This window comes from Nymphalis io, chromosome 6 (assembly GCF_905147045.1).
Source record: "Nymphalis io chromosome 6, ilAglIoxx1.1, whole genome shotgun sequence".
Taxonomy (NCBI): domain Eukaryota; kingdom Metazoa; phylum Arthropoda; class Insecta; order Lepidoptera; family Nymphalidae; genus Nymphalis; species Nymphalis io.
In genome coordinates this window covers 10,072,110-10,099,532 of record NC_065893.1, presented here as the reverse complement: position 1 = coordinate 10,099,532, position 27,423 = coordinate 10,072,110, and the positions used below count along the sequence as shown (strand labels likewise).

At 32.5% G+C, this 27,423-nt stretch overlaps 2 protein-coding genes across 5 annotated transcripts in view; both read right to left on the bottom strand.

Annotated features, from left to right (window-relative positions):
* Positions 1 to 11,977, bottom strand: part of LOC126768909 (acetylcholinesterase-like) — a 65,772-nt gene extending 53,795 nt beyond the window's left edge. Inside the window, exon 1 of one of the 3 annotated variants that reach the window (XM_050487322.1) lies at positions 11,797 to 11,977. The gene's annotated coding sequence lies outside the window, so the exon portion shown is untranslated. The remainder of the gene's footprint in view (positions 1 to 11,796) is intronic. The other 2 variants (XM_050487321.1, XM_050487324.1) reach the window with 2 other exon arrangements.
* Positions 11,978 to 22,475: 10,498 nt separating this feature from the next.
* Positions 22,476 to 27,423, bottom strand: part of LOC126768896 (myoneurin-like) — a 56,512-nt gene continuing 51,564 nt past the window's right edge. For both annotated transcript variants that reach the window (XM_050487301.1, XM_050487302.1), the window contains exon 7: positions 22,476 to 27,318. In XM_050487301.1, the coding sequence (XP_050343258.1) occupies positions 26,161 to 27,318 (1,158 nt within the window). In that variant the 3' untranslated portion in view covers positions 22,476 to 26,160. The remainder of the gene's footprint in view (positions 27,319 to 27,423) is intronic.

The following is a 27,423-nucleotide window of genomic DNA, read 5'->3' as shown; positions in this document are numbered from 1 at the left end:
TAATAATTTTAAAAAATCTATACATTTCCTAATTTTTAAATAAATATTTCAGGAAATGTGAGCGCCTTTTCATACATGTACATTGATATTATTGTATATCCAAGTATTATAAAAGATAAGCAATTTTTAATCGTCATAACGAAATTTAAAAAAAGCTTATAGGCTTCATTTATGAAGCATATAGTCATATGCATGCACTGTAAGCTTTATAGACTTTTAAAAGGTTCAGACTGTAATCCGATTATTATGAAATAGAAAATGTTCGCAACGGCTAATGCAACTGCCTGCTACACCCAAATCTGCGTCCATGTGAGTCCTTGTGCACAATACGCCCGAAATAAATTCTGAATAAGTGTAGTATGTGTGTGTATTTTATTTTGTCAAATTTTTATTTAGTAGTTTCCTACTGTATGAAATTATATTTTAAAATGATTACAAAAAGTAGCACTGTAAATGTCCCAATACTGGGCTAGAGCCTCAGGACTTGGCTTATTTCACCAAGCTGTTCAGATGAGAGCTGGACAGATGTGACAGAATTTCATTCAGCACATGCAGGTCCAAACATTGTTTATCTTCACCGCTGAGTACGAGGTGAATTATAATCAGAAATGCAATCTTGGGCTAAGATATACGTTTATTTAACCCCCGCAACATCTCGGCCTTCAATTATAAAAAAATATATAAATATTAATACCCTATTCACCTTCTATTCTAAACATAATTACATAAGCCTGATGTATAATATTTTTTACAATATAATTACATTTTGATGAATGGTAGTTATATGCACGCAAGATCACGGTTAATTAGCAAGTCTTACGTAATCTTCAAGAGTCATACGAGATACGACATTTGTTTCATTTCACATGATTTTATTACCTATCACTTAACAAGGAATTATAAAAGGCCATATAAATACTACATTCAACCAGCAATTAATATTAATGTTAGCTTAATATTATATGATTAAAACAATTACGGAATATTTAGAATAAATCAAAAACAAGTTTAACTATTTTTAAACTATTGAAAAAAAAAATTGATGAGATTACTCTGAATGAGATAAATGAAACAAAACCAATAAATAGTATCCGAAAATAATGTATTATAATACATAAATGTAAGTACATGTGAATAATAAAAACTTCAAATTCGTAATAACTATTTATTTACAAATATCTCACTGCCTCATAAGCATTGCTTAGCAAATGCTTAGTTACATACTGATTTATCTCTCTCTATCATTATTGATTTGACATTCGAAAGAAGAAGACAGCTTTGTTGACTAAAGCATCAGTCAATGATTAATATTATTTTATACTGAAGACAAAATGCAGAATTGACTTTGGAATATTTATGTGTATCCTTATGCTTATGTAATTAACGTTTGTTAAGAGACGAAATAGATGTCAGACCACATTGTATGTCGTACAAACAACATCATTGTAATTTCGCGTGTAATTTGCCAGAAAATTAACTAACACAGCGAATTAATTTATTTTTCATATCATTTTTTATATATAGGTACGGACGGGCAAATGGGCCACCTGATATTTACGATAATGCGCGTAATTTAATTTCATGTATTTATTGATTAGCCTAAAGGTTGACTGGTAGAGAATGCATTCCGGCATTGATTCTGCCTTCTGTACCAACTTCAATAAATAACTTTGGTCCCTAAAGTTTTGAACTAAATAAAGTAACAAAATAAGCCTTTGTGCTATCTTCAAAAACGAGAGGAGGCTTCAACCCTAAAGTTATTTTACTTTTTTTATTTGATTCGACTATTTGAAAGTACATTAAAATGTAATTTTTATCACTATAAAGTAAAATTTGCATTAAATTAAAAAGGTAATTCTTTTACATTATATCAAAGAGTCAACGTGCTTCAATAAACTCTGATTTCTTTTATAGATGCTGCAGAGCAAAAAGTGTCCTATCATATTAGAGACACGCAAATAAGGCCGCTTGAGGCCGGAGGGCTCATAAAAGTCGTTAATCATACTTAATTCTCTGTCAGAGACACACTCGCTACCCGCGTCCGTGAGCAGAATACCTATATACTTTCTCCGTTGAATTTCTTTTAGTGTCAAAAATATGATGCTTTATGTCATCAAATAATTTATTACATTTTTATGACTGAATATATTTATTACATATTTATCTGAATAAAATCATCATAGACAATTTGAAACTTGGCTTATTTTGTATAAGTGCTTGCATAAACTTAACTTTATTTGTGTAAGATAACGGTGCAATTTTAATTTGATTTAGGTTGGCGCCCTGTTGTCGAGTTTCAACCATACCGGTTGAAACTCGACGAGCCGGTTGGCATAGTTGGTAGATACTTGCCTTTCACGCCGAAGGTTGTGGGTTCGATTCCCACCCAGGACCGACATTTGTGTGCATGAACATGTCTGTTTGTCCTGAGTCTGGGTGTAATTATCTATATAAGTGTGTTTTTACAAAAGAAAAGAAGTATATGTAGTATATCAGTTGTCTGGTTTTCGTGTGTGAAAAATGTCCAAAAAAAACCATAATAATTATTGATAATTTAACTTTTTTTTTAATAATAATTTTTCGAACATTTAATTTTTACAGTTGAATTTTTGTTTATTGATAACACTAAAGTTCTTCAATGGCCACCAAAAAGAAATAAGAAAATTGTTTGACTAAACAGAGGAGAAAACAGACTGTACTACTGTCTTTGCTTATTTATATTCATTGAAAATTTTATGAAAATCAGCCAAATTCATCAATCATCATTCATTGTAAAAACTTCAATCATAAAATGAATTGAAAAAATATGAAAACAAATTCAATTTCCAGTAATATATTTAATAATTTTCGTAGAATGAAAACATTTCCAGTGTTTTTATTTCAAGTAATTTGACGAAAGCAAGCTTAAAACGATTTATTTTTTAATGCTACAATAATACTGGGATGATAATTAAAATAACATCCAATGGTCTTACATTCATTATATATATATATATAAAAACGTTGCCTAGCTGCTGTTTAGTTAAGCAATGATTTCGCTCTTTCTTTCATTATTAATTTCACATTAGAAAGAAGATGCTATGCTGTCTGCATTGCTTAAACTATTAACCCGCTAAACAATATTTATAAATAAGGTCGTAAATGAACAATATCGAACACGGGTTACCGTTTTGAATGATATAACTATGGAATTATATTTGATAGAACAAAGAGAAGAATAATATTATATTAATATTTTTTCCTTGTTATAAAAAGGAAATAAAAATAATTCACAAAATAATGAGGATTTTCAGTTTAAATCTCAATATATAATGAAAAGTTTATCTGTAATAAGAAAAACAATCTCAGCAGAATCGACGATATGATATATTTTTATGTAACTTGTGTCCTTATTTATTCATATTTTTTGACAAATTATTTAAATTTATTACAGGCAAAGTTAAAAATAAATATTACACAATAATGTATGGATATTAAGGATCGGACGAAGCCCTATACAGTAAACTTCAATTTTTAAATAAAATCGTTAATAAATAATGTTATCCCTTAAATTATTAAAATGTATAGATAAGCATGAGTAGCGGGTGAAAACACGTCTGCGCAATCATGCGCTACTTTGCGCAACTTAACTATTGGCTAACAATGCACGTAAAGCAATTGTAAAACCAAAATATATTATTATAATTTCAATTTCCCTATGTCAGCTTTGAATAAAAAAATACTAAGTTTCATAAATAATTAATAAGTCACATTAATGTTTATGACACCGGTCCAATGAATTAGCTGTTAACAGTTCACTGATATTATTTCCATATCGCTATACACACTTAAACAAATCAACTTAAAATGTATTATGTTAATTATATTTTGTTTTTAATACGTTTCGTTTATTTTCCTGTTGTGTGTACAATTGTTTTGAAACAGCTACTTATTACAGATTATGCATTTACTCGTGTTTTTGGATGTATTTTATTGAGATTTAATTATAATTATATATATATTATATTAATATTATATATTATATTAATTATTTCGATTTTTTAGATACACGGATACTTCGATCTATTGTTCGACTTACGAATATGTTAACGTTCTACTTGAATTCATAAGTTACATGAGAAGTTTATAACAAAGATCTTAAGTTATCAAGAACAACCCTTTTTTTTTCTCGCAGTGGAAACCTTCAGAAAGGTACCCGGGTCCTATGCCGTCGCCGACGCCGTCGTCGTCTCCGCCGAGCAGGATCGGCCCTTTCCCGTTCCCGCTCCGCCGTCTCCTTCTGAACCATGACGGTCTCACAGAAGGAGGCTACGGCCCTCTACGCTGATTCCCTGCGAAGCATCGCTGACACAATTGCTCGCAGGGACAGGGCTTGTCCGACTTCACGGACCAGGATCTCCCTCTCCGCACTCCACGCGGGGCACGCTTCCAATGTATGCTGAGCGGTGTCCCAGTCCGCGTCACAGTGGTGACACATCGCCGTCGATTCGCGTCCGATCTTACACAGGTATTCTGCAAAACAACCGTGAACGGTCATTACCTGCGTAAGTCGGAAGGTGACTCGTCGCTTTCGTCTCATCTAGGCTTCGAAGGCTGGCAGGATCGTTCCAACGACGCGTTTGCGTGTGTACCGTTCTTCACAGAGACGATCGCGCCACGTCGCAAGAGCCCTCCGGTGTTCCTGCCGCTTCAACGCCTCGAGCGTACTCGAAGTGGGCGCGCTTTCACTTTCGATGCGGGTCTGTTGGTAGACCCTCGCATCCATATTCGCCAGAATATCCAAGGGCGGAAAGCGCGCTAGGACGGTTGCCGCCTCGTAGGATATCGTGCGATATCCCCGCACTATGCGGATGGCCACTCTCCGCTGCGAACTTTGGATCTTAGTCCTGCAGCGGCGGACGCCCGATAAAGAACAATACTCTAATCCAACGCAACAATCAATATTTCTGCGAAAATGCTATGGAAAAATAAAAGTAGAATTGTAATCGTTATATTTCAATTTTATTTAATTACATATGCAAAAAAACTGCTGGAAATGAGTAACTACTAAATCTGTTACTTCACGATATAATCTACATTCGGAACCTATACCTAACCTATTTAACCGAGCCGAGATGGCTTAGTGGTTAGAACGCGTGAATCTTAACCGATGATCGTGGGTTCAAACCCGGGAAAGCACCACTGAATATTCATGTACTTAATTTGTGTTTATAAATAAATTATAAACACAAATTTAAATTTAAAACACAAATTTAAAAACTCGTGCTTGACGGTGAAGGAAAACATCGTGAGGAAACCTGCATGTGTCTAATTTCATTGAAATTCTGCCACATGTGTATTCTACCAACCCGCATTAAAACAGCGTGGTGGAATAAGGACCAACCCTTCTTCTCAAAATGGAGAGGAGGCCTCAGTGGGACATTAACAGGCTGTTACTGATACTATTTAACTCTATCTAAATAATATTAACATTACTATCATCAAATTAAAACTAAACATAATTCTTCAATTGTCTTTGAAATATATATTTATGATCTCAAAGAGAGTGGAAGATTATCAAATTATTATTATACCCTTTTTATTTTAATGGAAGTAGCCATACTCTGTACTACAAAGACGAAAAATGGTTTATCTTTCATCTTACAATCTTTATACATAGCTTAGTAAATAATACGTTATTTATCTGTACGATGAGTTAAATGTTATATTCAAGCTGACAAATATTTTTTTATGTTAGGTAAGTAGGTTTTTCTCAGGCTTAGGTAGGCGGTCGGGCAAATGGGCCACCTGATGTTAAGTGGTCACCACCGCCCATAGACATTCGCAATGTAAGGAATATTAACCATTCCTTGTACAAAGCCCTACCACAAATAGACAATAGCAGGTAAAGGTAGCATGACAGGAAAGTTTCCACCACACACCTTATATAATATATGCATCTTACGCGATATGGTGGAGGAAAATTTTATGAGGACATTTGCATTTGCTGGATTTAATTCTGCCAGTGTGTATTCACCAACCTGTATTAAAGCAGCGTGGTGGAATAATCATGAGTTCTCAACTATGTTGTGGGATATAAAATGGATTTGGACTATGCTGTCGCTACTATCCTATATTTTGTCGATATGGCAAAATAAATGTTTTATTTTTGAATAAAAAGATATAAGCGAATATAATGCAATCACGATCACGAATTTTTGAAACTAACAATTTGTTAATGTTTTTCACATTAATGATACATAGATTTTGGAATTTTCTATAGACATCTCTAAGACTTATATTATTTAACACTTTTAAATATTGAATTAAAAACTTCTAAATTTTACTAATAATGTTCGATATTAATGTTCTATACACGAAAGTAATTCTAGAATAAATTGTATTAACTATGGCGTATATCGCATCAAAATCTATCCCGTAATTTAAAAATAGTAAGCGAACAAACCAAAATCGCAACGAATTTGAAACACAAATACATAACTATTGAAAGGTGATTAGCACTGATGCTTAGTCAGTCAGTATTGCTTTTCATTTCTCTTTGAAAATACAAGTCATTAAACGTTTTTTGGTATTTAAAAAAAATAATCTAAATATTTTGTATATGTGAAATATCTATAGCAAAATTCTCAGAGTCTAGCATATGCGATTAATTTCTTAAAGCTAATAGTTACTTCATAAAAGCTTATTATTGTTTTTTATTTGATTTTTAAGTTTTAATATTTATAAATTTTTAATACTTTTATAGTATTTGTGTCAAGTTTTAAAAGGTTGTAATAATTAAGTTTTATTACGACTAACTTAAAGTAGCGGGTTTAATGTGTCGGGTGTAATGCGAACTGAAGTGTCTACATGAGGCCCCGAAATACCACAGTGCCACCAATAATGTCACATTTAATGCTTTCAAGGAAAAAACTACATTGAAAGAAGAAAGACTAAATAACTTTACATGTTTATAGAGCTGGAAAATTTTAATGACAGTGATGCAGCCATAATATATAATTTACAATGTAACAAAGCAAGATTAAGCTATTGTGCATTGTGTAGATATTTTATTGCAAAAGTGTGTGTCCAAACACTCAATCTCATAATTCGATAGGACAAAAAATCTATCAGGACCAACTGCTTTACGTGCTTTCCGAGGCACGGCAGTGTAAGCATTGCCAACTTTCTAACTCCTGACGGCTATAGATAATATCTCGCAGAAAAACAAAAAAAAACAATATAAAATAAAATAATTAAATAACTACTGTGGACAGGAGTATCGAATGATTTATTTATAGTGTTGGCAGACCAAATCGGATACAGGCCATTTTTTAAATTTGAATTACATTTGGTTCCTATCCAAGCCAAAGGGCAAACGACAAACGTATTCAAGTGTTAACTCTTTAGAAACTGTGTCAACATCAGAATTTATTCACACGGCCACGTTAACCGCATTTTTTTAAATATCAAATAGATGTTATGAAGATACTTCCACTATAAAATGAAAATAAACCATGGTTAGACTTTACTAGAGAGACTTTACTATTGATCAGGTCCGTAACCCACCTATTATAATTATTCGATAAAAGTAACATTACTTTTTTTTTTTACTATGAAGTTACTCTGAATGTAAGTGTAAAATTAATTTAAGCCATTTTTGCAATAACACTTGTATTGAAATTGCGAGTATACTCGTATAATAATAACTTAGGTTTTATTTAGTAATAGTGACAAAATGTCATAGCATAATTATTTAATTTAATAAAATTTTAAAATTAAATTTTGGCATCCACCAGCTGTTCGATCGAAGAGAATTTAGATGCTTCTTAAATAATCGAAACTAATGTGGGTCGTCTATAATTGGGCTGTTGATGTCAGGCGGCAGTTACTGCGAAAAACCAGTGACCTGAAACATATCTATTTATAGAAAGGATCAAAGTTTATTTCGCAAAATAAAATCAGTTCAATCCGCCCACATTGTTTTCTAAAAATATATTCATTGGAATATCCTTCGTGTAAGCCTTGATAATTTTGATCAAGGCTTTGAGTTCAGGATATAAATAAATGTATAAATATATAACATGTTATCTCTGAATTATATTGATTCTCTAAAAATGCAGCATTAACATTTAATTTATACATGAGTGTTAATTGAAGACTACAAGCTTAGTCCTAGATAGCAATTGTGAGTTTTAAATCTTTTGTGCAGGTGAAGTCTTAATATATTTAAATTACATTAAAAGACTGCCAATCCCGAGTGACATAAGTTACTAAAATCTATATCTATTCCTAAAACAAAATATAATTTGTCCTTGTTGAATAATTACTGCCAGTTACTTTACTATATTGACCTATAAATAACAATAAAAACATTCTATCAAGCGAGTCTCAATATAGTTCAATGGACGGCTAGAGGTAGAGATCAGGCACGGATTAACGGCTGCCAATTTATCATCACATAGGACATCGGGATCTTTACCCTTATAAAATAAAAACTAGATCATTGAAGCGGCTTAGTTTATATACTTCATATATTAAGAAGAATAACAGACTATCAAATTGTAAAAATGAAAACTTTACAACCATCGAAGATGGAAATTAAATTGCCTAAATTAGATCATAAAAAACTGCTAACGTTAATTATTGCCAGGTGACCTACAAAATACTTATGCTTAGAAACAGCTCGGGCTGTGGTACAAACTTGGATGAACGTTATTAACAAATTTAAACAGTTAGATAGACATAACCGGAAACAAGAAACCTATATTAACCTGTATACTTTGCGACAAATTCATTAAAATATTATATAGTTTAATTTAAGACGTCATTTTCCGTTAAATAGTCACTATAAAATTTTATTACTTCATAATAATGTTATCTAAATATACGTTCGTGTCGTTACAACCATGACTACAGTGTTGCGTTAACGAGTTGTTAGGTTGCCTGTGTAGAAATTTTCAATAACAACTTGAAGTGACGATCTCGCCAAAGTTATACTTCTTTTCCCCGTAAAGCATAAATATCCGTTGATACTACGCCTGATCTTTCTGCGTTCATAGCACTATTAAAATCATTCAATATAAAGGATGATGACAATGGAAAAGTTTGCTCAGGCACTTACTTAACTTGGTATTAGTCTTTACGCAAGCACGTCTAGGCTGGTATCTCATCACGTATTATTCCGCCAAACAACCTACTCCAATCTTTCTCTAAGCACAAGAAAGATAGCATCTAAGTTCCTAAGGTTGCTAGCGCAGTGTCATCATGTAGGTGGTGGTGACCCCTTACCATTACGTGGCCAAAAGTCAAAAGCCAAAATATACTTTGTTCAAGTAGGCTCTCACAACCACATTTGAATCTTCATTTTACAATTTTAATATAAAGCTGACACAGTTTCGGAATGTGAATTATACCGACGAGAACCACTAAGAAACTCAGTAGTTACTCTTTAAAAAAATCAAAACAATTGAATGTACATGTAATAATGATATATAATTATTATATGACCATCACTTAATAGTAACTCCAAGCTTTTCTATCTCGGTAGTCAGTATGAAAAGTCTTATTTTTAACACGAGTTTTAAATTTACTTATTGGTAAATGTAAAATGGTCTGCAAAATTTTATTATAGAATCGAATACTCTGCCCTATGAAAAGGTCTATTAGCTTTGTGAAGTCGAAAGCTTGGTGTTATAAGTTTATTCTTTCTTTACTTCTCGTTATAAAATGTCATAGTTTCTTTCAAAATCATCGTAGATGTATTATTTTGCCATATATTAATGTATCGAGTCTCTAGTTCCAAGATTACAAATAGCCCGAATAAGCAGACGAGCAAATGTGCCACCTGATTGTAAGTGTCTCCACTGCTCATAGATATTGATCTATGAGCAGAGCAACATTATTTCTCACCTCGCCATTGGCGAATATGATAGAAATAATGTTCCAATAAGCATTCTCTACATCGCCAATGCGCCACCAACCTTGGGAACTGAGATATTATGTCCCTTGTGCCTGTAGTTACATTGGCTCACTCACTCTTCATACCGGAACGCAACAGTACGAAGTATTGCTGCTTAGCGGCAGAATATCTGATGAGTGGGTGGTACCCACCCAGCAGGCCTGCACAAAGCCCTACCACCAGCTCGTTTTTAAAGAGTGAATTCCATTTTTATGACTGAAGCATTACCACAAAGTAGTAGACCAACAGAAATGAAACTCTGAAAATAGCTAAAATATACCAAACGAGTATCAATATTAGTTAATTGTCTAACATTCCTATCAGTATATGCTAATAAGCTGGGTCTACATGTAAGTGATGAGAAAAGGGGATTCCATTGAAGCTTTGAATATAAAGTTATTCCTAAAAATAACTTCTTTTTTTTAACGCTGGAAAAACGCGTTACGCGTTTCCCCCACGGGAACAGCGGGGGGGTTTGTGGAGCACGCCAGTGTCCAATGCGCCGAGTGTGCCCTGCCGAAGCAAGTACTAAACCTAAAAATACCTGGTCCAATAGCCAGTTTGCTTAATTATTTTAAATGAAAAAAAAACAACTATAATAATTGTGCTTTATATTAACTCCTGCGCAGTTGGCTTAATTCTTGAAATAGTTACATGTTTTTATCAATCCAACAAATGGAATCATATTTTTTTCTACCGATAGAGCCTTAACGATTTCATAATCCCGTATGGGTCACACAATCATAATACCTGGATAACATCAACATGCTGCTGTGAATGTTCCAATTTAAACATTTTCTGCAGTACAAAAATAATTTTTAATATAATATCTTAGTAGTGTGATTAGCAGACCATTTTCAAGAGTACGCTTCTGCCGATGATAATGTATAGGGGCAGACGTTAATGATAAAGAGTCAGTTAATTATGTGGTTTCACAGACCGGCTTCCTTCTATGCATAAAAAATGGTACAACGCCTCTGGAATCAAATGACTGATCGGAGCGTTCTGCCTTGTGCATCGAGTTAAGGATGTACATACAATATTATACATTAAAAAAAATGTGCGTATATTAATAATTTCCCTAAAATTATATTTTGTTCTCCATAACATATCAACATTGAACCTACATGTTTTATTGTTAATAATTGCAATACGCTTAGAAATAATTTATCATACAAATTAATAATACCCGGCAATAATTAAAGAATATCATTTTGGTTTTATTTAAAAGTAAGATTTATTACGAGTATATTGTGTACGTTGAAAACGACTGTAAATTAAATTATTATTAAATGTCATTAACAATAATAATCTTAAATAATAGTCTGCAACTATCGTAATTAAACGTTAAACTTTTAAAGCGCATCCCTATTTTGAATTGCAGCTGTGAAACTGGGTTGCCCTCTGCTCAGCGTGAGATTTAATTAAATTATTTGAATGAATCCGACGCTTCCGCCGCCCTGTAGCGAGCCGACTGTACAGGATATATCAATTGACGCTACAAAACAATATATGTCTGTTTGTTGATAGTTCATATTGCTGCGACTGTTTACTTCAAACAAATCACAATATTTAATAATTATTATTATATACATATTTTTTATATAAAAATTTTATAAAACTTTTAACATCATTAACAACTTTGTCGTAACTTAATTTAACTTTCGAACGCTCCGTGATAAGATAAAAAATGAATAAGCTTTTCTTCTTCAGCGCAACTTTAGCTTTTTTGTTAGTTTTTAATGATTTATTCAAAGAAAAAGTTATAAAAAAACGACCTTGAACTACACGTGGGCCAATAATAATTAATAATAATAAGCGCTTGGAGACATGCATAATTACAACTTGATGCTAACGTGATTGATGTAACGTACATACGTATGGTGACCACAACAGGTTGCTGATTCCTGACGACCTTGGGTTTTTTAAAAGGGGTTGCGCACAGTTAGTATGAAGTTCACATACACTCACTCGCGTTTTGTATGTAATGTCATGTATGAAGGACTGAATAGAACGAAGATAAAACGCGATGTAAGCCCGTCAACGTCCCTGAGTAGACTGAGCATCGGAGTCGCCGGAGCTCGCTCCTAGGGTTGCCATGTAGATATTTTATTACTCCCCAGTCGAATTAAATATTCTTCCCACTCAAAACATAATTTATCATAGATATATGCAACGTTAAATAATCGACATTTATGACCATATATCACGGCTAGATAATATAAGACCAATACAAAAACCAAAATCCTATAAAAATCCATCAGGCTATCATATTAATGGCTATCAATGAAGTTGTTAAATTAATTTTATTAATTTTAAATGAACACATGTATTTTTTTTTAAATAAAACTATGAGCAAACGAAATCTTTTTATTGATTATATATTATATACCATTTCCGTATAATTTCGTGGTAAGCCCATTAGGCTGTCATCACAAAGTGTAGATGATCACTCCTCCCGACCGCCGTGCCCGGCCGAGGCACCCTATACGATGACCTATTACTAATACTTTTTAAGCAATTCGAAACATTTATCTTGTTTATTATACATTGCTGAATTTGTAAAGAAGTTTAGAAACACTCTGAGAGTTAACCAGCAATGTTGGTTTGAGTATGTACGTTTACCGGTATATTACAAGTTCATATTTTCCGTGAAGCAACACCTCGAAAACGATTAAATAATTGCAGATTCGTGGTTGTACTGGCTTATTTGGGAATTCACAACGAAATTGGAGCATTTGAACGAACTTTGATTGTACTGGTAAGAAAATACGGTGTCTGGTATTTCATTAGGAAACAATTTTGAAATTTTGTATTCAAATAATAAATACATAATATAATCTTGGAATTAATTTGATATTAACGACAACACAACATAATGACAATGTTTAGAAACAATTTATTAAAAAAATATACATTTGTTACATTTTACTTCAATATATATGCCATTTTTTTTCAACTCACATTGTTGTCTTTTCCTAAGGTAGGCAATTCATTGCCCGCATGTAACAGTCGCCTGATATACATATTCTTTAAACACATAATATAATTTAATTTAAATGTATAAACAAATTATACAGTATAATAGTTACAAAATCTTATTTATATAATAAAGCCATACTGGGGGTTGGAAATGAATCCACAAGCCCTTAGCGGAAGGAAGGGTCACTGCCAACTACGCAAACGGGCAAGTTAACTACCACTTGAAATAAAAAAATAAAAGTTAATATTTGTAAAAGATTCCCTGAAAATATTTAGCACGAGTTTATAAAAAAACGTTGAGATAGTGAAATTGTAAATATTATTGTAAATACCAATTCAAAGTGACATATTACAATAAATTCATAAAAATAGAAATAATTCATATAGCCCGGAGCTTGGAAGGTTCCGACGTATTTTATTCTCCCATGCCTGGAAGACACGTGACACCATTGATCGCAGGCTTGATATCTTGGATAACAAAATTGAGGCACAAAACAACGCATTATGCACCTACGTTTGCGCAAATACTTATGCACTATACTAATTATTTAATTTTGAGAAACATACATAGTTTAATTATATATAATGCCCTATTAAATTACATATTATTATTATTTTTTATTCCACCACCCACCTGATGGTAAGTAGTCACCAACGCTCATAGACATTGGCATTGTAAGACATGTTAACCATCGCTTACATCACCAACCTTGGAAACTAATATGTTATGTCCCTTGTGCCTGTAATTACACTGGCTCACTCACCCCAAACCGGAACATAAGTACATTGTTATAACATTTAATAACAGTACTGTTATTTATAATACATTTTTATTACTTTTATAATACATTATTATAATATTTAATAACAGTACTGTTATTTTGTAAAATAATAAGGCTCCGTAAAGCACCCTTGGACTCTTATAAGCGGTCAAGGCAATGACCCTACCTGCTCGCCAATTAATTTGCGGGCGAATGATTTACATTACTGTGTTACTTTGCGAACATTAAATAAACTGGTTAAATTTAGAGTAAATAAGATTTAACAACTTAGCTATGTATGTATATAAGAAATATGTTTATATATTTTATAATACTATTCTCCGTTTATTATCCATCAGGACGTAGACTGTTAAATAAAATAAAATTACCAAAGACGGACAAGATCAGGATTAGTACAAGCGAAAAAAGCCGGGAAAAATACTCAGTAGTTACAATTTTTTTGTTATCCATCTAATTATTATATTTATCAAATATGTACAATTAAATATATATATTCTGCATAAAAATCAAGTAATACTAAGTTCTAGGTTCTATCATCTGTATTATAATTTCTAGAATAAATCGTATTATTATTTTTAGATATAAGATTTAAATGCGTTATTTATTGCGGGAAATGTTTGCAGGATTTATAGAATTGAATATTTTACCCCTGAAAGGACGTTGACTTGGCGGAGTTAGAAGTTTGGTGTTTTAAGTACAGCTAAGCACCAATAATAAACTAGATTTTAAGCAAAAAAAAACATTAAAATAGATTCTATATTTCGTAACTAATATGTTTTAAACAGATAGTCATATTATAAGGACAGACAAAAAGCTTGCCCCTCTATTTCCTATTTAAAGTTAATTACACCAATTAATAAATAAAATTATTAAAAATAGCATGCAAATATATCTTAGATCAAAATTATATAATAATTTTCTTATTATATCAATTTAACATAAAATGGTCACAAAAACCGCGCCAAGTAACTAAGTTGATACGACGGAAATGACTTTTTTATATCTACAATTATAAAATATAAATGTGTTGGTATTAAAAGAATATCAATGATATTATTTATTTAAATATTAATTTGTAAAATTTATCATTGTATCCATTTTTACCTGTTTTTAACATTAACGACGCAAAAACGTTTCATTTACATACACAGAACACGCGCTTTAATTCCATACGTTAGACATAATATAGCTAAACAATATAATATTGATTGCTTTTGAGAATAGCATGATATTATTCTATTTAGTATTCAAGCAAGTAAGCGACTCGAGATCACGTTTCAGTCTCAACACTGCAGAAATATCTAACCAGGTATGAATTCATAACGAATATACAACAGCTACTATCTCTGTAAACGTGTATTTAATGCAAGTTTCAGTATGAAACACATTGTCTAGTTCACTCTCACTATTTCGCTTGTCTAGTTTCGAGCATTAAATTTTACGAGCATTGCAAAAATTTTTATATCTTTATACTGTTTCATATATCGGTTTTTATTATTCCAGAATCGCCGTAGCTATGTTATATAGCAGTAAAATTGTTCATGGTATGTTTTAAGCGTAATGATTCACGTTTGTTTAATGGTTTTGTGGATTTTATCAATCCACATATTTATATTGAGAATGCACTTATGTTGAGGTTACTTAAGTAATTCAAAGTAATAAGGTGTGCGTGCTATAATAATAATACCCTCCCGACCGAGTTCGGCCACGGCGACTGCTTCAACTCCCTGCATGGTGTCGTTCATGTGCTCGCATGTGGCTTATGTAGCCAATCTTCTTACTGATGATCCTCGCGCATGTGAGTACTCCATTGATATAATTGTAGTTGATTGCCGCGGGTGGTCGGGCTTTCAACTGGTCGCGTCTGGCATCAAGCTCAGCTCAGCATCAAGCTCAGCGTGTGCGTGCTGATGCACCTATAAAAGAAATTCTAATTTTTAAACTATGATTTTATTTTGATTTCATCATTATTTTTATATCATCACAAATAAAAACGAAGCCATCGAATGTCAATATTCTCTGAAGACAAGTAGGACTTTTTGCAGGCCCGTCTGGGTAGGTTAGTCAATCATCACATATTCTAACGCCAAACAGCAATATTTATTATTGTTATGTTCCGGTTTGAAGGGTGTGTGAACCAGTGTAACTAAATGCACAAGCGACGTAATATATTGATGTAACATTAGCATTTTAGGTAATAATTCATTGGAGATGAATTTTTTCCTTGTAAGAAGTTATCCGAATTCCGGAAAAAATGGTAATCTGGTGAAGCAAGGTCCGAGGAGTACGGTGGATATCGCTGTGGCGAACGCGACACTTACCAGATCCCTACAACCTATGCACATATAACTATACTATATATACTATAATACTTTATATACTTTTTTTTTTTTATAGTATAGGAAGGCGGACGAGCATATGGGCCACCTGATGGTAAGTGGTTACCAACGCTCTTAGACATTAGCATTGTAAGAAATGTCAACCATCGCTTACATATCCAATGCGCCACCAACCTTGGGAACTAAGATTTTATGTCCCTTGTGCCTGTAATTACACTGGCTCACTCACCCTTCAAACCGGAACACAACAATACCAAGTATTGCTGTTTTGCGGTAGAATATCTGATGAGTGGGTGGTACCTACCCAGACGAGCTTGCACAAAGCCCTACCACCAGTAATATTTACTTTATAATTTACTTATATAAATTATATAATAAATACATATTATATATTATAACATATACATGTAATACACAATATAAATATTAACACTTTAAAATCATATAAATAATTAAAATAAAATATAATAATTTATGTAATGTCGGAAGGCAGTCGTCGCGCGATCGTATAATAGAAATGTCTATTCTTTGATTATATACCGTTACTTTAAACAAAGAAACGTAAGCGCATCGGCTCAGAGTTGGCCGCCTTCCGCCAACCGGTCGAATAGATCTCGTACTGAACGCACGTCGCTTCTAGTTTGTAATTTGCTACACAATTTTGCACCTTAAGTGTTTGTAATAAGTCATACTTCCTTCTTGCATTAAAACTTATCTTCATACTTCGTTCTTCTCATTCTACTCTGTGCTGTGCCTATCTTTATGTTTATAATTTCTACAAGAAATAATTAGTAGTTGAAGAAACTGTTTTAATCAAACCTCATCAACAACATCAACCACAACTCCGCTACATCGCAGACATTCCAATTGCAGCTCATCTAACTTAGTGGTTGTTTGTTGTGCAGTGTGTGGTCTTGCGTTGTCGTGAAGTAGCAATGGCCTAGAGCAATTGACCAATCTCGGTTGTTTAGCAGCTAGTTCTTCCTTCATGGTTTGAAGTTGCCAATAATAGATATCTGCCGTAATCGTTTGGCCAGATTTTAGAAAGCTTTAGTGAACGACACCGGCGCTAGTCCACCAAATACTCACAAGTAACTTTTTCTAAGTCAATTTTCGTTTAGGGCAGGATTTGGCTGGGTCTCCAGGGTTCAGCTATTGCGACGAGCGCTTCCGATTATCGTACAGTATCCACTCCTTCAATCCGCTTCCTCAATAGCCTTTAATTCTTCATTTTCCACTTTGGTCTTCGGCCACTCTTCATTTTCCACTTTGGTCCACGGGGTTGGTTCTAAAGGTCAAAATTTCCAGAACGAAAACGTTGAAACCAAAAACGTACCGTGCTTTCTTTTGCGACACCAGCGCCGTATACATCATTAATCCTTCGAGCTGTTTCTGCAGCACTGGCGCCACGGTAGAACTCGTACTCGTAAATATACCGATATTTCATGTTTTCCATTGTGCGGTAATAAGCGACGCCAAAGAAAAAAATAATGAGAAAAAAAACAAATGAATGACTGTTTTCACAACTCAAATGTATCAGCTAAATGAATTTATAAATTTGAATTTGGAATTCTTAACCAAAGAGGAGATATTTCAGATCAAAGTGGTCAGTACGACAAAACGCTAATTTCATATGTAAGGACCTAATATTTACTGTCATTAATTATAACGTAAAAGAAATTTTGCTGAAACTTTGTTAGTTACATTACCGAATGGTACCTATAATATATTTTTCGAACTACCCACTTCTTAATAAGGCTTAACATATTGTGGTTTCACGGGGTTCTTATTAGCGGTGTATGTGTTGTAAACAAAACGCTTCGTTCCATAAATGAATGTAACGACGTCGTAAAATGAATAAATAACTTGCAAGGATTCGGTTGCCCTAAATTAGTGGCAATCTCGTTTGTGGTACACCCATTTGTTTGAATTGCCCGATGTTCGGTAGATAACTAAACATTATCTGTAACTTACCTTCGAATTCAATGATTAGAAATCAACTTCTATTAGACGACACGGATTGATACGCTCTATTTTTATATTCGAAGGAGGTTAGGGCAGGTCTTAAGTACCATATTATATCGTTTTTGTACCTCTGACATGTATGCAAAATTTCATGATACTTGGTTACGTAGTTAAGACGAGAAAGCGTAATAAACAAACTACATGTAATTATAATTAATGATATATTTATAGTTATCTCTGCTAACCCAGTAATAATTTTTGTATTCAGTTAAAATAAATAATGTTTTTTGTGTAATCTTCTATTAAAGAGATGGAATGGAGCTTATTCCACCGTTGCACCAAATATTTGTTAAACGTGCCAATAATTCCTTCCGCATTAAGACTTCTGTATGATGTTGTCCTTCTCCGACAAATAAAAGTTAGACAAATTATTAACACAAAAAAAATTAATTAGATACATTAAGGTTAACTCGGACGAATTTGAACTTGCGATCTCGACATTTTCGCTCTGCCAGCCGAGGGAGATCACCTAGCCAAAAATGATATAATTTTTCTCTAACAGCTTCGGTATTTGGGGGCCCCTAGGTGTCTTATGCCTGTAAACATTTATTAAAAATGCAATTAGTCTGCTTTCGATTCGATTACATGCTAATAGGCTTTTTTTCTATAGTCACCTAGATTCCTAAGTAAAAGTCAATTATAATATTTTGTAACAGTACAGTAACAGCCTGTTAATGTCCCACTGCTGGGCTAAGGCCTCCTCTCCCTTTTGAGGAGATATTTTGTAAATGTCAACATAATTGTTTTTTAACTATCTATGTAGAGAGATGTAAATTATCTTTTATACATTCTCTTTTTTATTTGAACCCTTAATCGTTTAATTTAAATCTGTATAGCGTGGGAGTCTTAATCACACGCATTAAATATACTAAAGGTCATATTAAAATAGGTTTCAGTTCCTTTGAGTTATAATTACCGACGAAACGGATCGCTATTTATATGAATTTGCCAATGTTATAATGTTTTGACAATTTTTTAATTTAATTAGATAAGCAGAATGGCCAACGGACTCTCAGTGGTCATCACCGCCATATTGCCATTGTTAGAAATATTACGTCGTCAATACATCGTCATCGTTTGGGAATTTATTGTAATGAACATTCTGCCAAATACAATATGTTGCCTCCGGGTACTAAAGCCAACCCGAAAATCCAATTAGGCCGTATAGCGGATGTCCGTTTCATCTACACAAATAAATAATATTAAAATGTTTGTATGCTATTTCAAAATAACTACTACCTTTTAAGTACTAAGTAAGTTTTACTGGTGGTAGAGCTTTGTGCAAGCTCGTCTGGGTAGGTACCACCCACTCATCAGATATTCTACCGCAAAACAGCAATACTTGATATTGTTGTGTTCCGGTTTGAAGGGTGAGTGAGCCAGTGTAATTACAGGCACAAGGGACATAAAATCTTAGTTCCCAAGGTTGGTGGCGCATTGGATATGTAAGCGATGGTTGACATTTCTTACAATGCCAATGTCTAAGAGCGTTGGTGACCACTTACCATCAGGTGGCCCATATGCTCGTCCGCCTTCCTATTCTATAAAAAAAAAAAAAGGTAGTATGACGATTTTCAAGTTACCAGAACCAAAACAGCAACTTTTTTTATTTTTGTCTGTCTGTCCGAGGTAAAAATTATCGATGCAAAAAAAAAGAATTATTATAAGAATTATCTATTCCAAGATACCGTTTAGTCATTTTCATCAAAATCAATTGATCTATCAATATTTATAATAACTTAAAAGTTCACGTACCTACATTTTTGTAATCCATTATTTTTGGCTAACGTAAAATGTCCAAAAGGATATCGCCCCAAATTGAATTCCACGCCGGCGAAGCTGCGGGTTAAGCTAGTCTCCAATTATTTAATTACGTTAAAGCGGTGTTTTTTATCGGTGGGTCGCACATACAACTTTGACCATCCCTTTAAGCCCATTATTTCCATTTACATAAGAAGTTAACCCCTTGTCTGCCATAAATTTTCAATAAATTATTCTTAAAATAGATCTCTCAATAAAAAAGAAAATTAAATACGTAATCTTTCAAATCCCTGCTATAGTTTTACTATGGCCTCGGTTTTTATGGTTCGGAGGTTAAGAGTAAGTACAGATTGTTTTTCTTAAGAGTAATATTTATAATTATGTAATCTTTTATTTTATAAATGAGTATTCTAAATCTAATGAAAAGGAAATGAGGCTGAAATAAAAGAACTTTTAATGAAACAAATATATTTCATTACGAAATTAATTACCCAACAAATCCATTTTCAACACGTTTTCAAACCATTTTTTATAATAGGAAAATGTGCTTTTAAGTGCCAAATTTTCATTTAACACACTAAAAAGTATGGTTACTTATATTGAGATCATCGTTATGTCGAAAAACATTTAAAATAAACGCACAGCCGATACCGCTGTCCGTCAGTGCTTGTAACCATATTTTTTAGTAAAAATTTTTACGCCTAATGGTAACACTACAACACACACATTTATTGCACATTTAGATATTTCGTGAAGTGTTTTTGTCTTTTTTTTTCTTAATTTTTAGAGATCCAAGACATTTACTATAATTTTGCACATCAATATTAATTGAAATAATATACACAATAGCAATTTTAAGTGACTTAATACATATCCAAAATATTGAACTATCCTAAGTTAGTTGGAAAATGGACAAGATATTTAAAACCAATGGACTGTTCCGTTGATAAAAATTTGACATAATATTTGCCAAATAAAAAAATCTTAAAATTCCTATTAAAAAGTTTGACGTGTTAAAACTATAAAACAGGACTTTCTGTTTAACAGTAATAATTATCTGAAATATACCAGTAAAAAAAATATATTATATTATATAACAGTATGTATTACACTAGCGTTGGCTTAAAATTAGGGAATTTATCCTCCAAGCAATGTTCTCTATTGCATATATGCTTGTAACATTATTAATATCCAAAGTCAAAATTACATAACAATACATTAATCTTCAAGGCTAAGAATTAAATATAAAACAATAATTAACTTATTAGATGGGATCTCTAACAAAAGTATAAGTTTATGTTTGGAGAATAAATTCCCGTTCAAAATAGACATATTGAATTAAAAACATTTTACAACAAAAACCTTTTTTAAACTACCTATCAGAAGTGAGACTAAGATAAAAATTCACCACAAGAATCTTCCCGCAGAATCTTCAGGCATTGATCTTGTACCATACGAAGATATTTTCTTAACTTCGCCATACAATAAAAAAACGCCATAAAACAAGTTAACACACGTGATCGAACATTAACGAGTCGATATCAAATTAATATTAACTATCTAGCTGTTCCTGTTTCGTTATATTAAATACATAATAAATTAAAATAAGTAACGTTAAAAATACTAAACGCTACTTAACAAAAAAAAAAAAAAACGATCCAGCAAAGTATAAAATAATTATGTACTTATTGTAATCCATTATTTCTACTACCAATTACATAAACCAAAGCTTTGAACGTCGTTAATAAAATATAATAAAAACACTTTGGTTTTAGAGACTCCCATTAAGTCAAGCGAAATAATCAATCTATCAATACTGGAAAAAGAATAATCTTATGTAATTATGTTCTTAAACCAAATTATTGCTGATGTTGTTTGTATATCAAAATGTAATGTGATTATATTTTAATAACTATGGAAGCATCGATAAATAAAATGTCTCTGAAGAACAATTTCTATCACATATTATTACACATTGTAGCACCACGCAGTTAATAGACCCATCTACGATATCTACACTTACCTCTATGCATTGTTTGTATATGGTCGTGTATAAAAATCAATACATCTGAAAAATAATTTAAGGTCCGTATATAAAACATTCTGTATAAGTTATGTTTAAAATTAAATAAACTCTCTGTTTTATATCATAAACTATTGAGACTGCGTTTTGGCTTTTAATAAATGTTTAAAATCAATACCTATTTATTGATTATATTACTTATTGACTGCGATATTTCTGGCCTACTTTATGTCTACCCGAAAATCAGTCTACGTTCGATCGTTGGCTAGGCTGTGGAGAGACTTCAGCTGTCAGGCATAGCGCGGTTACAACTAATAGTAATATCACAATATTAGCAACCACCAAGATAGCATTCGTTGTCTTTATTCCTTTAATATTAGTTTAATACATCGACTACAATTAAATAGTACAACATATACTATTTCTCTATTCATCCCCTGGTGATTGCCCTTTGAAAACCTTACAGAACATTTAAAAGACTTATGTCAATTAAGTTAGAAGTTTCGTCTATCTGTGCTCCTCGGTGTAAATTGAATTAGAGAAGACACGTCAGTTTGTTATTGAAAATAAAATATATTGACGTAGAAAAAAAAATAATATTGGTTGTATTAAAAATTATTCAATTAAACATAACTTTTATAAATTATAACCAAACGCGATTTTATAATTGGACGGAGATAATTATATAATGTTAAACACTTTTAAAATTGTGCGCGAATCTAAATTAATATAAAACTGTCCTTACATCGATCCCATATAAATCTGATGCTTAAAAACCTCTCTCACCTTGTGTGTATAATTAAATTAAAAAAAAAAATGATTGTAAATAATGCCCATTGGCTCACAGTACGCAGTGAAATTATTAAATTCATAAAATTTGCTTATAATCTGTGGCCATAACACAGATGAAATAAATTCTAGCTCCGAAGAAAAGGACAATATGTCTTTAGTGGTAATCATTATCATTTTGAACAGAATAATCACTTAATCTAATATATCACAATTGTCCTGGTATAGCACATATTTACAAAACATTGCTGTGCTCGATATATATTTAGAATCTGATTTTAAATTATACATTATAAATTACAGTAATTAGTTATGTGAACATGTATTATAAAGAAGACCACACCAATATTAAAGACTACTAGAATTCAAAATAATCACTCAAAGGTACCTCTCTCTGTATGACTGTATTTTTTTTTTTAGTTCAATAACTGCTATGTGTAAAAAATATATATTCCAAAACTATAGTATCGGAGTACATCTGTTTAAGAAACATAAACTTTGTTTAGGTTACTTTGAGTGATTTTTACCTTATATAATAAGACACTAATTTACACCACAACATCAAGTAACTACGGCTGATATAATTATAAAAACAGTCAACATCAATTTCGAATGATTATTTTTTTTTTTTATATAAATTTGACATAATGGCAAACATCTACTTACACACAGTTTAATGCGTTTACATTAATTTCAATGGTATTTATCATACCTAAAGTTTTATACGTAGAATTGGAAAAAAACGACAATACATCAGACTCGAATTTAGCATGTTACTAATGCCAAATTTATTAATAATATATTGTTATTAGAGTATTTTGGTAGTAAAAAATAAAAAATTCAGAGTATTGCTTCTCGTTTTATACTAGAAGTTTTCTACTACCTAAAATTACTTATTATAATATCCCTCTGGCAAATTCAAATATATCATAATAAATATGCTTTATTTATCTGTATAACAATGAACAAAAATAAAAAAAAAAAACAAAAGAAATTCCTTCTTCAAATATTCTTTTCCCTACGAGTCAAAGGTGCACGGTATCTGTAAACTATATGTTATTTGTAAACTGTATAAATATATATAAGTATTCAGCTATTGGTTAAATCAAATATAGAATGAATATATTTTCCATTCTATATTTTATTTGAATCAATGCATAATCAAGACGTTCGATGTTACTGAATTCGTCCAGTGAGAAAAAGTTAGATATCAGCTCTTTATTTTTATGTAAAATTATAGAAATAATTCTTCATTACTAAAATATTTTATAGTGGTAAAACTGAAAGAACATTGAATATTTACTAAGCAAACATTCTCTGAAATTAATGTGGTTGTTCGCACTATTATCCCATTTTAGTCCAGTTTATAGACAAAAGATCTTGCATCTCCCTTATACACGTTACAAAGTGAAATACCGCACTCCCTCGTTAACGCGTGTTTACCGGACTCGATTATCGGCGACGGTCTATGAACTCTTTTAATAATGACAACAGTACTAACTAAATAAATTACACTATTATATAACCCTAACTTCAATAATAACGGTTACCAAACAGCTTTTTCGTTGCATTGACTATTAGCTTACAAGAAATACGAACATTATTTTTTTATATTATTCTATTTTTGAGTTTAACGTTACGTTATGTAACTAATGCCCGACGGATTTTTCATGTTTAAAAAATACTGGCCCGCTTACTGGAACAATGACTATTATTCGCTACACAATACATGTTATATTCCCTTAATTATAATAATTTAATTGACAATGAGTTGCACTCAGATGCGACACCTAGAAAAGAAATACTAAAACTATTATTTAATCGAAAATCGAACATATTAAAAAATATATATGAAAAAGGCTTGCTGTGTACATTCAAAATAATTTTAAATAAATATTTTTATTATTTATTTAATCACCTGTAATAAAATTATCGTTTATAATAAATATAATAATAATATATGACTTCAAATAATTTATTTTTTTAATCTGTGTATAAATATTTCATTTTGTTGTATAAAAATATAATGTTGTTGAGGTAACTGTTTTACTGTTAATCGAACTATAGATGTATGTGACATAAGACTCTGGAAAATCCAGTAACTATCAAAAAATCAACACAGAAAATTGTCGTCTTAATAAAATCGTAACAAAATCACTTATAACGTTATTAGGTTATTACTTATGTAGGTGGAACATATACCGGAGAGTGAGATTGGCACTTGAAGAACGACTATCCTTAAACGTCATTTTTTGTATTAATATAATCATTCCCATAAAAAAAAAACGTTAGAGATAAATATTCCGTCAGATAAATATCGTGTAAATAAAATAAAATAATTTTAGTATCAATGTATCTCTGTCTTATTTAAACATTATAATTTAAATACATGTTTTAAAAGGCGAATATTGGTGTCGAAAATCTATACTCGGTATTGCTTATGAATTTATTTAAACGCTATAAAATATACATAGATGAGTTTTATTCATCTAAACGTATCAAACGAGTTGCTGTATTGCCATCCACACGTTGAGCTCTTACGTCATGCACGGTTTATATCTATAAATAATTATCACAATTATCGGCAGTTTATTCGTGAAATATAAAATTAGCGATATATAACGGTAATTATATTCCAGAGGGGCGGACTGAATGCGGGCAAGTATTTTTTTTTCTGTTCGGTTGATCTATGTGATCGTAACAGAAACTCGATGACATACCATTAAAATGATCCTGTAACAACATTATATGTGAAATTTGTAAACGTTCTGTATTAGTTTATCTACGTCAGTGTTTACTTTATGAGGTACATATTTTGGCACAGAGAGATTACTTAAATCTAATATGAATTTAAATCTAGACATTTAAAATTATTTTAAATTACATAAAACATTTTCGATGTTTTAAAACTTGGTGACTGGTCTTAATCATATTAATCACAGCTTTTTTTGCATTCTCTTACCTACCTATCGTCAACACTACAATTTCCTAATTTCCGTTCCATGGAATGAGTTTTCAATCTTATTAAGTTTAAAAAAAATATTAAATTAATATTTGGGCAACATAAGAAAATTTCTAAAATAAATTTAAGTTCCGTAAGTTTTTTTGTCGTCAAAAAATATATTCGTATTTGAAAACTAAAATCAAGTGTTTCGAAATAGTAAATTCAGAATTTCGCTTAACATTTTTAAATATAAATAATTTAGCTCTAGTTTGCAAGCAGAATGTAGTGTGACGTATGATAAAGTTATCCCCTCTATTACTTAGCGGCAATCGATAATTTTCTTTCCATTTATTAAATGTTATAGAATAAATATAGAAAATTATTTATTAAACTATAGACACCACTCCGAAAAAAAAGCAATATGGTAAAATTCTATTTAGACCTGCTTAAATATATCCACGATAAAGTTGTAAAGATTCAAAATATTTTAAAAAATATTCCAATTTGCTGTTATAAAATGACTCGGTCATTAACTATAGAGGTATGAGAAGATCGAAAACGGACGGCGCGGTCGATCAGCGTGCGTTGTGAACGTGCGTGGTCAGGTGCTTGGACAGATAGTCGGCCCGCGCGAAGCACTTCCCGCACGCCTCGCAGTGGTAGGGCCGCTCGCCCGTGTGAATGCGCAGGTGACGCGTCAGATCGCTCTTCCCGCCGAATGCTCTGCCGCAGAACAAACACACGAACGGACGCTCTCCGGTGTGCTTCCTCACGTGTAGCTTTAAATTCTCCTTCGATCTTACACATTTACCACAGAACGGACAAGCGAATCTTCTTTCTCTGTCTCTCTGCCTATCATCATTTTGCAGAAATCCCAGAATGCCGGAATGTGAACTAGAATTTTCGAGTTTATTGTCACCACGTGACTCGCTCTCGGAGCTGTCTGCCATAGAGCTCACGCTTGCGAAAGATACTGGAACCCGTCTTCTTTCATTTGTGAGGGACTCGTCCCTTTTGGTTTCGCTGTCTGCGCTCGAGTTTCTGCAGTCATTGGAATCATCGACGGTTACAATAGAATCAGTAGGCCCGTTCGAATCTACGGTACTATCTTGTTCGCCATCAACAGTGACATCGATAGGTGGCGTTCTGATGACGTCAGTTCTATTCTTTTTCTTCATGGACAAATCCATTTCCCCACACTGACCAATTAAAACTTCATTAGTGCTAGTGACTTGGTCGATACCCTCCGGTTGGTCGGTGTTTTTAGTATGAAGTCTTTCCAAAGTATGATTGAGGCGATGTTTTTTAAACGATTTAAGATATCGAAACTGCATGCCGCAAACGTCGCAAGTAAATAATTTATCGGCTGGTAATCTTGCACGGTGGTTTTGTTCTCTATGCTTTACGTAAGCGGATCTATAGCGGTAGCTCTGTCCGCATTGTTCGCACACGAAAGGTTTATCATCGGTAGAAGACTGCGACGCGTGCTGAAGAGCAGCGTGGCGTTCTAAAAGCCAAGTCGAGGGAAAGGAAGCAAGGCAGACGCCACATCGACGCCTTTCAGAATGAAGTAAATGACGGCTCTGGTATGCCATACAATCATCGCTAAGGTACCTGCGGAGACGGCAAGCTTGCAGGGCAAGAAGTGGCGACCACAGGGGCAGAGCTGTTGGGCTACTGGGAGGTATGGGACTTGCAATACTCGGAGACCCACATGTCATGTCCAAGCACATCTGTAAAAAAAAGAAACAATAAATATGAGAAAACGCAGTTAAAATTGTTTAATATTCTATCTTAAATAGGATACATACCTGAGATTCTGGTAATGTGGAAAAAAT